Source organism: Pteronotus mesoamericanus, unplaced genomic scaffold (assembly GCF_021234165.1).
Source record: "Pteronotus mesoamericanus isolate MK-2021 breed Mesoamerican mustached bat unplaced genomic scaffold, CSHL_Meso_final contig_50, whole genome shotgun sequence".
Taxonomy (NCBI): domain Eukaryota; kingdom Metazoa; phylum Chordata; class Mammalia; order Chiroptera; family Mormoopidae; genus Pteronotus; species Pteronotus mesoamericanus.
Window position 1 is genome coordinate 10,423,922 of NW_026555186.1, and position 15,758 is coordinate 10,439,679.

The 15,758-nt window shown below is 43.4% G+C and overlaps 1 protein-coding gene across 2 annotated transcripts in view; it reads left to right on the forward strand.

The window, feature by feature from the left end:
• SEMA5A (semaphorin 5A) overlaps positions 1-15,758 on the forward strand; it is a 452,903-nt gene that overhangs the window by 327,418 nt on the left and 109,727 nt on the right. For both annotated transcript variants that reach the window (XM_054578336.1, XM_054578335.1), the window contains exon 12: positions 10,292-10,499. In XM_054578336.1, coding sequence (XP_054434311.1) covers positions 10,292-10,499 — 208 coding nt within the window. The remainder of the gene's footprint in view (positions 1-10,291; positions 10,500-15,758) is intronic.

Here is a 15,758-nt window from a genome sequence, read left to right on the forward strand (position 1 = left end):
ATTATAATGTATTTGTGCCCATAATAAAAATTCCACTAATTGTCTACTCAAATACACTTATGGGATTTTGAAATAATACAAAATTCTCAGCCTTCGTATTAAAAGTGATCTCTAATATTAATAATCAGAGTTGGAGCTCCATTTAGGTCCTCATTGATTTGATCCCTTAATTTTTAAAATCTGACCTTGACCATAGAAAAAGTGCACTGGTTCAAAGTGAAAAATAGCCTCAACCACAAAGGCCTTGACTTGTCCTTGGTAAATTGGGTCTTTAAAAGCAGTCTTTATAAGGAGTTGCAGTTCTTTGAGTTAAAGTATGTTTTTTTCCTCTCATTAGAAATTGCATTGATTACTTAATGTTGGTATGTTTTAAATATTTGTGGGCAGCATTAATTTCTCTCTGCATGGATTGCGTATGAGCCAGTTGTACTGGTCTTTACCGAATCATTGACCTGTGATGATTCATTAGACAGCTTGTCTGCAGGACTTAACCTGTATCTCTGGGGTCTCAGATTTTAGGGTCTTCCTGCACCTGAGCACAGAGCCTGCCAGGAGCGCCAGGGTACAGGCTGAGTGCCAGCTCATCTAGCCCTGACTGGCCTCTGACCTCTCACCCAGTTTCAGTGAGCAGGACTTTGACATCTCTGTTGACCTGTGATTTGATCTTCTCCAGTGTCAGAGTTTTGTTCTGCACCCTGTGACACATCTGCACCCCAGGAATCAGATGGCTGTTTAAGAAAGTCAAGAGGTGCATTCTATATAGTAGTTTTCCATTTTTAAGAAGGCTTTTTTAATAATTAGAGATTCCAAGCATAATACTGTTTTACATGTAAATGTTATGTATATGGAGTGAACAACAGGTGCCCCCATTTACCCACCAGCCAGGTCAAATAGAAGAGCGACACTGGAGTTCTGAGGGATGCTTTTTGTCCCCCACTAACCCATTTCCCCTTTCCCAAGCACCCCTACCCTGAATTTTTTAATTATTTTCTTGCTCTCTTTTGATAATTTCATCATATTTGAATAGCATAGCTTAATTTTATATTACTTTGAACTTTAGGTAAATGGATTTATGTATATTTTCCTGAGATTTGCTCTTTAAAATTGTGTTCCATATTTTTCTGTGAGTGCTTCATTCATGTTCATGCATGCGTCTAAAGTCCCTTAATCTTTACTGCTATACAGTTTCCCTTGTTTACCTGAATGTAAGGTCATCTTGTTATTTGACCTTTGGGTAGTTTCTAGTATTGTTGCTCTAAGTGGTATTGCTAAGATGCATCCTTGTTACATCTCATGGAACCCCTGTATAGGACTTTGTTCAGAGCAGGGATTCCCAATCATGGTGATCATAGTAAATGACATTTTGTATATGGTACACTGGAGAAGTCAAGGTCATTTAACTGCCGTGAGGACCCAATCCGGCAGGACACAACTACCTGCTCTGCCCTGTGAGTGGAGGAGATCTATATTACAGTGTGTTTGTAATCCATTAGTGGTCCATAGGTTGGGAAGCTGAAGTTGGTAATTCACATGGTACTAGAATCTTTAACTCTACTACCTTATTCCAAAGAGCTGACCAAAGTGTTTTGTGGAAGTCAGCACTTTCTTGCCCTTGATGTTGTTTGTGGCATTGCACAAATCCATGTAAATTGTGCTATTTCCCAGCCATCGTTTTCTGGGATCTTCCCTGCTTTGTTCAGACCACCCTCCTTCCCTCACATGCCCTCATTTCCTTCTCCATCTGGCAAGTGCCTGCTCATCCTTCGAGGTCCAGTTAAAGGATGTAGGCTTATTCCTCCCCATCCTTTCCACCAAGAATGTAAAGCATTTCTTCCTGTAGATCCCAGAGGCATAAGGATTTGAAACCACAGACCTGGACTAGGAGAGTCAGAAACACCCCCTAGCAGAGAAGTGTGGGAGCTGGAGCTCAGAGATAGGGCCATGATTTCTTGATGGAGAAGGTATGGGATGGGCATTCCCAGGAGAAGGCACAAATTATGCAAAACCTATAGATAGAGAAAGGCCGGATATTCTGAAAGGTGAAAAGTTTGTCACCTGGTGGTGTGGGTGGAGTGCCAGGAGATGAAGATGAAAGGTAGGAGAAGTCAGATTGGAATTTTTATCCTAAAAAAATGAATTCAGGATTTCAGGTGCATGGACAGATTTGGGCCAATGGGGAGACACAGCTCAGTTCTGGATATGCTGTGTTCCAGTTGCATGAGTAGGTCTGATAGCTGGTTGGAAATCCTTTGAAGCTAAAAAGAGAGGTTTGGGTTGGTAAGAGAGACCTCAGATCAGTTTGAAGCCTTGGGAGTGAATAAGATCGTGCCTGAGGAGTGTGACAATTCTAGTTACCAAATAGTTTAGTAAGTGAGACAAGCTATAGTTCATAATTAGTATAATGTAGCAATCCAGAAAAATGACAAAGTAATTTTCTTATTCCATTGAGTAAAGAGCTCTCTTTTTCTTTTAAATTAATGTTGCAAAAGTACAAAAGTGCTTAGCATAGGTTTTTCTCCACCATCCCAATCCACACCTAATGGGATCAGACGCAGTGTAAATTTCACCGCTGGAGGGAAGAGGGTAATTTAGACTCCGTATTCCTGCCTGGTGACTGTCAGGGAAGGGCTGCCAACTTTGCCAACTGGGCGGCTGTTTTGTAATTTAGATACGATAAATCTAAGGCAAGTAATTTCCTTCTAGAAACTTGAATTGCCTCCTTAGCAGAATGATGAGGGTTAGATTTAAGCTGTGGGGTTAGATGAGAGCTTTAGAAAAGATACCCAGAGGACTCTATTAATTGTCTTCTCGTTTTAAATGTAATAGAGTTTTTATTCACAGGAAACTTCAGTGGTAAATTTCCTATAAACATCAGGTTATGATTTAGAGGACTGAACAGCACTTTTGAGGTTTTGTGCAGCAAGGCAGTAGAGGCTGCTGTAATGGAGTGCTCATCTCTCCTCCTGGCTCACGTATGGGGAGCAGACAGAGGCAGGGAGCCTGCTCATTTTGGACAAAATTTGATTAGGGCTTATAATCTATCAACAAGCTCAAAGCAGCAAGAAAAATAATGATAATTTTTTACAAAGAGAAGACTTTGTGTCAGATACTATCCACGCCCTCTCCATGAATAAACCTCCTGCGTGGCCCTGGACCTGTGAGCTGGGCCCCAGGGTGAAAAGGACACAGACACGTGAGTCATATGGAGCCAGGAGTCTAACCTGGGTCATCGGGCTTCCGGGTCCACACACTGAACCATGTGCTCCGCTTGAGCACCTACTGTTTGCCCGGAACCCTTCTAGACTCCAGTGAGACCAGTGAACAAGGCCGACTAGGTCCCCCAGAGCCTGGCTCCCAGAAGCTTATAGATGAAAAGGTCAGGATGTGGGAAAATGGCTTAAAATAGTACTTGAAGTAAAAGAATATTGCACGTAATTTATGGGTAGGATGTTTCAACTGGCTAACAGATGCTTTTGGGGAAGAAATAAGTCATTAGTTGCATCTGATAACCGGAGTTAATTAAAATCTTTTTTTCAGGTATACAGTAGCCAAGAAGACCTGTTTTTTTCCTTTTACCATATAAATGTAATGCTGAGCTCCCGGTGCCAAGACCAATTTAATTCATTTGCTCAATTACAAGTTAAAAGAAAGAACTTGGCTAACATATTAGCTGTCTGCTTCTTTGGTGTAATGACTGGCTGAATTGATGAACTTTATATAATGATCTGTTGCTATGACAACATGCTGCCCAGTGAGTGGAACAGGGTGTTTCATCATTACCTTTTGGATAATGGTTGGAACAGCAATGGTTGAGAATACAAAAGGTTTTCTTTCATGCTGCAGTAACTCTGGGTCAATGAGACAAACACTGGAACGGCCCTCAGATACAGCGTTGGGGAATCATTCAAATGCACAATTGGAAATAAGGTCATTTAGCTTCCCAGGTTAGTGGCCTTGGTGTCTGCAGTGACTATCCAGCCCTGTCACAGGTGACTATTGTCAGAATGGTCACTCGCCCCTTTCAGAACTTGAATTTCTATACTGGATTCAGCACATGGAAAGATGAATAATAAACAGTACTTTAAAGCATGACAAAACTTAGAGAAGCAGTAAGAGAAAAATGGAATCAAGATTACAGATTTAACTGTCCAGTGCTTCGCAACAACCCCTACATCTTTATATCACATTTTCCTGAACTAGCACTCTGTTTCTTGGTATGACATTTTTCTTTTCTTACAAAACAAAACAAAACAAAAAGATTTCTATATAGAAAGTATGCTGCCACTGCACCCTTTTTTTCCCTTTGAACCTTAGAGGAAATATATATATTTATTATGAGTTTTAGAAGTACTTCAGGCTGCTATTTGTAAGAAGAATTAATTTCTCTGAGTCTTTTCTCATTGCTCAGGGTATCAGAGTTGGAGTCAGTACACACATAGGGTATAATGAAATTTACCGTTTGCTTCATTTTTAAAGCTTGGGTGAATGGCAGAAGGCTGTCTGATCATACACAAGTATGAGAAATCAAAAATGATTTAATTCCCAGCAACAGTGAACATGTTATTGAGCTGACCACATTACTTTTTTTCCCCCATCACACCCTTGCTCCCTCCTTCTGTCCTGCCTTACTTCTTTCCTGCAAAGGGATTTTCTTTTTTTTTTTTTTTTTGCATAAACTCTTAACTTTGAATGAGGCTGAAATTCTATAAATCCTCCAAAAAGAAATTTATTATAATCAGCGACCTTTTCCTCAGATATTTGAAAGTTCATTCTTTAGCACTCATTAGTTCTCTCTAATTTCCCCCAAAGATCACCAGAGTCATTAGCCTAAAGGTCATGGGTAATTGCATCAGCCATATGAATTATTGCAAAATGTTTATCAAAATGCAGCAGTTCTTCACAACATTACATATCCTGTGTCATCCCCCACTCTTTTCTAACCTATAACTACATGTATAGGTTTTGTGCGTTAAATAAAATTAATGTCAATATTTGAAAATACTAACCTGTTAATAATGTAAATCTTATGTTGTGATCACATAAGGTAAAAAATTAGAGTCTAACAAAATTTTACCTTTGCATTAGAATTTGAGTCATAATATCTTAGGGAAATAGGGAAAATAATTGGCAGTCTATTTTTGAAATTTCTTTGACCATATTATCTGGGTGACAAAATCTATTTTTATATTTCCTACTCTTGACTGGAGTCCCTGTGCTGTATTGCTGGGGCTGCCATAACAAAGATAACAAAGTGCTGCAGACGGGCTAGATGAAACAACAGAGATTTATTTCTCACAGTTCGAGAGGCTGGAAGTCCAAGGTCAAGGTGTCGGCAGCACTGGTTTCTTCTGAGGCTTCCCAGATTGGCCTGCAGATGCCTGTTTTCTCAATGTGTTCTCTCCTGTGGGTGCACTTATCTATATCCTAATTTCCTTTACTGCTAAGGACACCAGTCACATTGTATCAGGCACCCCTTATATGACCTCTTAATCTTAATTTTATCTTAATTGCTACATTAAGGGCCCTGAGCTAAGAATATTTACATTCTGAGGTACTAAGAGTTAGAACTTCAACATACGAACTTGGAACCCATAGCAATCTCTATCTGACTATAAGGCATATTTGCACAGCAAATGATGGACTGTTGTACTTGATCATCTCTATCAAGATTAGTAATATAATCTTGCCAAAACTACTAAATTCATGTTTGTTAGCAAACTGAACATTGGTAGTTTCCCCCAAAGTCAAACAAACGGTTAATTTTCAACAACTAATAACTGCATTATGTGCATGACAGCTTACATAAGACAGAGCTTACATTACCTACAGCAATTAGTGGTTTGAGGTTCTTATTTTAATTGTAAACTTTTTCATTTAAACAAATCTTTTGACACCTTAATTCTCTTGGGAAAAAAAAACAAAAACCAGAACTGAAATAGAAGGTATTTTTCATTAGACTATTTCTTGTTGCTTCCCGAGCTAGTGAAAATGAGAGCCTTAGCCTGATAGAGAAGTCAGTTCTGTCCTGGGCTTGGCCCCACTTATACATTAATTATCTCTTTTGAATTCCATAAGATAAACACATGTGTATAAATCAGGCTTCATTTTTGCCTTGAATAACAACTGCCATCAAATACAATTTTATCTGTCTGCCTGATCTTTTAGGAAATCCGCAGCTATGCAATTACTGACTCATCCTTATTGGAATTGCATATTATCTTTACATGCTTTCAAAACAAAAATTCCTCTGAAGATTTAGAAACCAGCCCTTAATCGATATGAAGAGGACCTAAATTTGGGCCCAGTAGTCTGATCTTTGTAACTCAACCTTTCTGGGCTTTGCTTTTCTCACCTGCCAAATTCAAAATGTTTTTGTATGTCCCTTCCAACTCTAATGTTTTGTGACTCTTTGAAATTGCAGTATAGAAAACAAAATGATGGTACATGATTCACTTTCGAGGTGGCCCTACTGATGAAGGGCCCATGGACTTAACATGAAGTGTAGGAGCCGCGAAACAAGTAAATTAACCATTAGACTGTGATAAATGTTATAAAGCAAAAAGAACAACAACAAGTAAAGTGCTCTGAAGCTCTCACTGTTGTGTGAAAGAAATAGATGTTTGTTCATTGGTCTTTTTCATGATCTGGGCCCTGCCTTTCTGACACTAAAAGAAACAATGACTTTGCCGCATCCTAGTTCCAGAGCAAGTGTGCTTCAACGTTGCGTTGTGTATAGAGGGGAGAACGTGGGACCAGAGCCCGATGGAACATAAAAAGTCTGATTCACCGCCTACCAGTCAAGGTGCTGGGTGGTGGGGGTTCCGCGCATCCTCCCCAAAGAGCTCCTGATGAAGTATCTACTTCAGTATAGTGGCATTCCATTGGTGTTGGGAGACTCAGAAATGCCACTCCTTTACCCATCTTTTTCTGAAATAGAGTCTTATCAGTCTTTCTTTTTCTTTGTTTGATTTAATTCATCATAAAGAGAATTATATTCCTCGGAATTCCTTGGTTATTTTTGTGTTTCAAATTTACCCATTTGAAGTCAAATCACGTGACATGACAGAGGCGTTCGTTAGTGCTAGGACGGTTATCGTTGCGGTATGTACGTGTATTAAATCAGCACATTGCACACCATAAACACATTGTACACGACGTTACATATTTGTTATATCTTTTTAGAAATTTCTATGTCGTCATGATTAGTCACCAGACCAGGCCCCTGTGATGGGAAGAACAAGATCCCATCCCTGCCCACGGGAGACTTCCCCGCAGAGAGGCAAGTCAGTAATGAAAGAATGCCCTGACTTGGGCCTTGGCACCACAGGAGGAAACAGGTGCCTGGGTGTGGGCAGAGGGGCACAGAGAGGACTGTCAGCCATCTGAGCAAGGACACAGGACAGCAGGAGTCAGAGCAAGGTGGCTGGGAGGCCACTTCAGGCAAAGGACCTGCCTGTACAGGGAACAAGGCAATTGCAGGCTCTCTGTGCTGCAAGCCCCCTGGAGACTGGAGTACAGAGCGGTGGGGGGTGGGAGTGGAGGTTAGAGATGCTCAGGCCAAGCGTGGCCCATGGATGACTCGGGACAGTGTTGGCACCTCATGCAGAGGGTTTGAGGCAGGAGAGGGGCGTGGTCACATGTGTGTCCTGCTGGTGAAGGCTCAGTGAGGAGAGGAGAGAGTGTTCTGGAGACATCCAGGTAGGAAAGGTTTTCTATGCTAAGGTAAGTGTTCTGGCCACAGAGCAAAACCAGGTGCAGGCTGAGGAAGGACAGACTTCAAAGGAAACCAAAGGAACTTTCTAAATGCTGTGTGTGGCCTGTAGGGTGGGGGTGGGTGTTCCAGATGCGCCGACCCTGGTGCCAGGGGAGGGAGAGCTTCAGGAGCCGCCTCATGGGATCAGGGGCACAGAGGTGGAAGGAGACCCAGGCCATCACTTATCCACACTAAGTACCGCTCTCTGAATAAGCCCTGTGCTGCTGTCACCTCCGAGTCAGCTGGAAATCGAGTCCAGGTGTGCAGCACATACGCTGACAAGTTTTGATCTATGGTGGTTATTTCTTTTAAGTCACATTATTAAAACTCTTTTTAAATTTGGGTTTTTTAATCTGCAGTTGCTTAAGGGTTTGAAATGCATGTGCGCATATTGACATTTGAACTATTATTTGGGCAGGTTTCTCAGAGTAATAATCTATCAAAAATAAATGAGAAACAGGAAGGCGTCTTTGCCAAACTGTTGCACAGGATTTAGTTCTGTTGGCCATATTTCCCATGAAAAGGGTGTAGTATCAGACACGAGGCGTGGATTCGCCAGCTGGACTCCCAACTCCTTTGCCCCTGCCCCGCCCCAACGCCTGCATTGCTACAGCATACTCTGTTTTGCCCAGAGAGTCTTCTACTTAAGCTCTCACAGGAGCCTTGCTGTCCACTGGGTGGTGGTGATCCTCCTTCTATCTATCCTCTGGCTCAGTCAGTGTCTCCTGTCATCATAAGGTCCAAGGGGCAGCTGTACTGTCACTGCTCCACAGGAAAGCTGTCCCCTCCCTCCCCTTGTGAGGACCTCCTCTCGGGGTGCTGAGGCTGGAATGCCTGCTGTCAGTCACCTTCCCCGAAGCTCCCCTCTGGTCCCCGTCACTGCCTTGGTGCTGTGTGTGTAGTCTTGCTCCACAGTGTGCCGGGCAGGAAGACCGCCGTGTCACTGAAGCTGTGTTTCCCACCAGCTGGGAACTGCGATTTCCAAGTCAACATTAAGTTGGCTTACACTGTAAAGTCATATAAATTGTCTTGCTCACCTAAGTTTATATAAAGTGTATTTGTTAAAATACTTGCCTCCCTGTTCCATAGGTGCTCCCTCCCTCCTTCCCTCCCTCTCTTCCTTCCTCCTCCTCTCTCTTTCCCTTCTGCTCATAGACACATATTTTCCCCCTCAAAGACAGGTACTATGTTTTTAATCATCCCAGCATACAGCATAATTATGTCTTTTATACTTAGACTTTCTCAAACACATTTAACCAACCAGCTTAAAATAAAATTAAGCAATAGTTTAATTAATACTGCACGTATTACATTGTAGTCAGTTCATAATCAATTCATGTTCAGTGGGGATGTTTCAGATACCTGTTTTTAAATAAATTCAGGAGGATACATGTCTGCATATGTATTTTCTCTCAAATGAAAACATCTCTAAAGACTTGCACAAAAACAGAAAACTGAAAAGTATTTTCTATCCAGTCTTCCAAGATTAATGATTAACAGGAGGTGCCAAAGGTTCATCATTTACTTCTGGTTTTAGGTCACTTCCTAGCCTCATTTCCTGTGTGCACAGAATAAAAATGTTGGAAACTTTGCACCCTGCTGGGTCTTATTCAGCCAGTACCTTTGGAATGATTTGAGGAATTGATGAGGTCTGCGGGGGAGGCGCTTCTAGAGGGCTGGGTTCACGCCCTGGGATTGCAGGCTGGTAGCTGGGGCCTCGCTGCAGCACACCATGGAGAACACCATGCATTTCAAGTTTGTGTCTCTGACACATGGCATTGACCATGCTGCGCCCTTCACTGGCTGAAAGGCCCTTCTTCCATGCTCTTCCCAGCCAATGTGAGGAGTCTGCGTGGTTCAGGGATGCTCCTCCTTGGGCAGAGCTTATAAATAAGCAGAAATACACAGTGAGCAGAAAACCTGCAGATAGGAGGGGTCCGGGTCAGAAATGGATATTTATAGTACAGAAAATAAGACTTTTTGGAGTTGAGACCAAGAAATGCATCCCAAAGAACATCAGAGGGAAAAAAGGAAAGAGGTGATCGAAATAGAGGAAGAAGACAGACAGAGAAGGAAAAGGGGCCGCCTTCGCTGTCCCAGACATGCGTAGTTTCCCATGGCCAGGTACTGCCTGCTGCAGAGGCAGTCAGCCCGTCTGACACTAGAAATCCAAGATTATCTCTTAAGAATTTCTGGCACCTGATGTTCCACATGGGATGGCACTAAGCTGGCTCCTTTGAACTGCAGCCAGCTCTGGTGTCCAGACTTGCACCAGGATGAGGCAGATGGTAGCAGCGCGCTTGCCTTCCATGGCTGCGTGTTAAGTCCGCCGAGAGCGGTAGATGGCCGGCGCCTGTGTCCACATCCAGTGCAGCAGATTTGCTAGGTCTGGGCGGGGGCCCAGGCATCAGCATTTTTCAGAGCTCCTCAGAGGATTCTCTGTGCAGCCAGGCTGGAGGGAAACCATAGCTACTTAGCTGCCCAGTGACCTGGGAGACCCACTGAGCTTACTCCCTTCCTTCCCTGTTGTCTTTGCAGATTACGGCACCATCAAAAAGGTGCGGGCGCCCCTGACTCAGAGCTCAGGCAGCTGTTTGCTGGAAGAAATCGAACTCTTCCCCGAGAGACGGAGGGAGCCCATCAGGAGCCTACAGATCCTCCACAGCCAGAGCGTCCTGTTCGTGGGCCTGCGGGAGCATGTGGCCAAGATCCAGTTGAAGAGGTGCCAGTTCCACCGCACACGCAGGTAGGGCAGCCCTGGAGTCCAGTCTGTCCACTGGTGCTCCTTGTAGCTGCGCCCACAGAGGGGTTGGAGGGCTTTAAATTCCCTGTGGTTGAATAGCAGCAGAGCCGTAACATCCTTGTGAATCCTGAGTCCCAGGATGCAGAGTTTTGATGCAAACCGATTTACTGTGATGGAAATAACCCACCAGTTACCTGTGGAGGAGGAGCCACATTATAACGTGTACAGGCAACTGTCAGGGTTATAATAAATTATTCGGTGCCTTAGGACACTCAGTGATAACACTGATAGTTGGTGTTCCTGCATTAAGTTAGCACAAGTTTAATTTTAGTTGTGTAATATGTGTGTGTATGTACACAGTCTCTCTATGTATACCCCAGTATGTATCAGACACAGAACAATTTGAAGTATGTGTCCTCCTCCAGCCAAAGCTAACCCACACACCCGAAGGAGCAATGGGCATCATCTTTCTGGGCAGTCCTCACAGCGCTGTCCTGGGCATCAGCTGTCTTGGGGCGCTGTCTCTCTCCTGAGGTTGTGGGACCACCAGGCCACTGGGAGGAGGGAAGGAGAAGGGCATTTCTGCAGGTGCAGGGAAACCCATGTGCCATCACATCTTTTTTTCACACCTTAGGCCAATCTGCTGATCTGTCATGTGGTGTCTTTTATTGACCACATTGATGTTCGAAGTTCAGTTTGGAAAAATGCAGGCCCAGGTGGTTGGAAACTGTAAAGTTATGTGCATGACCAGCACTGTAATGTTGAAGTATTGCATAAGTGCTCTGGCCCATGACACAGGCTTGCCCCTGGGATATCCTAACCTTAAACATTCTGAGGAATCAAGCCTCTTACTAGTTCCAGTGCCCCAAAGAGGGCGTCAGTGCAGAATTGGGGTAGAAGTGGATGTTTGGATATATTACTCACAGGCATCATACACAGGTCACTCTTTCTCAAACCAGGCACCCAGTGGTACTAGTGGTGGGATTCAGAAGCTTGAAGTCACATCACAGACCTGCATGTGCTGTTTCTTGACATGTCACTGTAGCACTGGAAACCTCACTCTCTTATCTAACTTGCACATTACTGGAGAATAAAAATGGGATAATGTATAGAGTACAAAACTTAAAGCACCCTGCAAAGTGAGTGTTCCTGTATAGAAGGAAAGTTTAAGGTATAATAAACATTATTATAATAGCCCCTTCTGGGTCATTCTCGAAAATGAAGTCTCTACTATGATGCCTCCTTTGGTATTAGTGTTGAGAAGTAACACAAGGGACCTCCCAGCTAATAACAATGCTATTGGGAGCATTGATACCAAATAGTGATATTCCTTACCAACTAGCTTTTCTATAGCACCCTTTTCCTAACTAACCAATGGTTGATTCAATTTGGATTTGTGTCCCTTGCAGGAGCAATTTAGGGCAGGAATTATTCTGCCCCGTTGCTGATGGCTCAGTGGGAGTCAGGGAGCGTTGGGGTCTTGCCAGCAGACATGTCACAAATCAGGGTGCAGTTAGAAGCGCCCCAGTCTTGCGGCTCCCTCCCAGTGAGTTCTGAGCTCCAATGGTGACTTCGTTGGGTGCTTGATCCAGGTTAAGGTGCAGGAAGACATAAGCTTGTGTGGTATATCAGGTGTTTCTGGTGCCAGAAAGGAGTTATGGCTTGCAAAGCATGAGGCCGGTCACCCCCTCATGGTGCTTTCCTTCATTGGACCCGGGTTGCATGTGCTTAGCTCCTTGTAATTTAGGAAGCTAGGCTCTGCATCAGCTCCCAGAAGCCAGGCCTCACAGGGCCCGCTCTTGCATCTTCCCCAGCTGCCCTTCAAAGCTGCTCATGAATCCCCAGGAGCTGGCTGCCACCAGGTGCAGTGGCCAGGGAGCACTTCACAGCTCCCTCTTTCTGTCAAGGAAAATAAGGTCACTGGTCTATCCTCATCAGGCTCCTGTAGGGAGAAGATTTTTCAGTTACACCCAGAGCTTCATCTCCCTGCTACTTACTTGTCCAGGTGCTTCTCTGCAGACTGACGGACTGTGGTCTCTGTGTGCCCGCACTCAGTAGGGGGTGGTTTGCATCTGATCCTTAACAGTTCCAGCTGAGAAAACAAAATAGGAAGATTAAACTCAAGAGTTTCTCTGGATTCTTTCTAATATGTTTCTCTACTCTCCTTCTCCTAGAGAAAATTAGCTGGAGAAAAGAATCCATTTTTAAGAAACTAATATCTTTGTGACCAGATTTTTTTTGGCGTGAATTATATGGAGAAAATGGTGGGGGTTTTTTTGTTTTGTTTTGTTTTGTTTTTTTGACAAAAGCACTGTCAACTTTCCAGAAATATGCCTTTAACAGTACACAAAATAAGAACAGAATAACAGCTAACAGATGGTTACTGATTTCTTTGTTAAGTGTATTTTTTGTAGTACAATATAATTTTTAGCTATTACTAGAAACTCAATTTTATCAATGAATCTTGAAGTGTTTAAGAAGAGGAATTGAGCTTAACTAATCATATTCACATTTTTCATTTTTAAGAATATCTGTTTTTCAAAGGCAATGCACATTATTAAAAATGCTTATAAGTGATAACAATTGATACATTTCCACAAATTTCTTTTAGGTACCTGGCAGTGTGCTAGATTTTATCACTCTTTAATCATTTTATCACCTTAATCACATACCCTGAGAGTAAAGTCATATACCTTCTCTATTTTTCAAATGAAGAAGTGGCGAGTTAGATTTTTGGAGTCCTGCTCAAGGTCACATAGCTCCTGCGACATGAAACTCAGGTTCAGAGCCAGGACTTCCTGCCCCCAGAGCCTGGGCTTCACCTTTGGTCCTCTGTGCTGCCTCTGGTACAATGAGGGCCTCACGCTCAGTGGTCAGGTTTCAGAGCGGACCAGCTGTGCGCTGCTGGTATTTTGCATGTGTGACACTTCCCAAGAGCCAGAGCTAGTTAATATCAGGACCAGCCAAACTCAGGTCTACTAACAACTGGTCATGGCTTCTTCCCATTAGTTTCCTCTTTATTTGCCAGACCCAGAAGACCAGAGGAGTTTCGCTTCCCCTGGTTATCCTAAAGTGAGTCTCCATTCTCCCGTTTTTCTAGAGGTGATCCTGGAACCTCAAGGGAGGCTGCACACCCACAGGCCTGCACCATCCATGGGACTCACTGTAACTTGGGACAAACAGCACAACATTTTAACTTCAAAGAGCTGTTTTTCTGAGACAATTGTTTTGAAAGAAAAATATTTAAAACAAATATTTTAGTCAGATTTGATCTCAAAAAATAAGAAAAAATATGTGTTTTAATTTTAGCGCTCTTTTTGCACAACCATTTAATTAATAGCATTAGGAAATTATGCAAAGAATCTCTCATCAGAGTGGGCTATTAACTTCTGCAGTGTATAGTGCAAGAGAAATTTTCTCCTCTATGCATCTGGTTGTGCTCTAGGACTTATTTACTGCATGTATGTATTAGTTTCATAGATTGAATGAACAGTTACTGAACTGTGAGGAACCTGGAGAATCAGAAGAGGCCCAGATATGGGCACAGCATATGACAGTGGCAGGTGGGTGAGCGGTTGTCATCCTGGGACCACCTGATGTGCACCGGGTGCCCATTGCGGGCTCCCCAGTAGTGGCGTGAGGTCTTGAAAGTGGAAAACGATGTTCACAGGGATGCACAGGCTAGAGCAGCCAAAAATAGCCACTGTCTTCATTTCTGCTGATAAAATTACCAACGTAACCTCATAATCTTATACTGGCAGGAAAACAGACTCTGGCAGAGAGCCGAGAGTCCCCATTTCATTGCTTCAGGAAGAAAATGATGGTCACAGGACTCAGACTGTAATACTCACATCCAAAAATCAGGCTGTTATTCCCACCCCATCCCCACTACCATCCCCTGTTCTGCCCAGGGAAATGCCACAATCCTCCAACTGGCCCGACAGATTGTAGCTCCTGGGTGGTGAAGGGAGAAGGGCTTTTGATGAAGACTTTTTAAGTCATTTTAAGGATTGTGCATTAATTAGATCGGTGGGTCGGCACACTGCCGCCGAAAGGAATGAGAAAATGTGCAGGCTTCCCAGGCTGTCTGGCTTCTGTCGCAACTACTCAACCCTGTCCTTGCAGCATGGAAGCAGCCACAGATCTTAATGAATGGGCGTGGCTGTGTGTCAGCAAGGCTCCCAGATCCCAGATGCATCAGGCCAAGGACTATAATACACTTTTAGATTCAGAGTTTATTATTTTCATAGACAACAAAAGTAGGAGCAGAAAAAGTGTCAGCTACACATGTCCCTTGTCCCGCAGGATGACATCAACACAGAAGGGGCCAGATGGCCATGCGGCAGGAGAACTGGGGTGCCGCGATGCAGGGCATCCAGCCCGTGCTGCAGCCGAGGGCTATAACCTGCAGCTCGATGAGAAACTACCCCATGACAGCCGCCCCGGAACAGAGGCAGGTGGGAGGGCAGGGGCCTTGCGCAGCTCCTCATCATCCGCCTCCGTGCCATGACCAGGGAGGATCGCGGGGCGTTCTGCCAAAGCTTGGGTCCCCTGTGTGGAGCATGGCAGGTCACCAGGGTGCAGGGCAGAGCACTCCCCTGTGCTGTGTTTCAGTGCAGCTTCCTGTGGCAGGCCGTCACTTGCTGACTCCTCAGTTAGAATACAGTCCTATATGCCTTTTGAAGGAACGACTGAACTTTAAAATGTTCTGTGTGCTGATTTATAAAATTTGGTGTTAAATTGATTAGGTTAATTATTAAATTATATAAATTAACTCTGTACCTTAATATTTTCTGAGTAATATGGTGTTTTCTTCTCTTTGAGATATATATATATAAATAAATATATAGATATATTTATATATATTTAATGCTTACATAAATCACATGTATTTTTTCATTTTTTAATTACAGTTTACATTTAATATTATTATGTAGTAGTTTCAGAGGTCCAGTAAAGTAGTTAGATAATTCTGTCCTTTACAGAGTGGTCTCTCAATACTTACATATTCTTTATTTTTTATTTAACATCTACCACAGTTATGAGATGAGATAAACTTATCAGGTTGTAGAGTGAACATTTCATAGGGAGAGCAGGATGTTAGTCAGAAAGAATGTCCAAAGTCTCATCAGTCATAGAACAGGCGAGTTTTGCGTGCTGCCTGTGGGCGGGCTTCACCCAGCTCCCAGGAACAGAGCTTGCTCCTGATGGCTGGCCATTGTCTGCCTTCCCAGGCTCTGCACAGCTTCCACACGGTGCCCA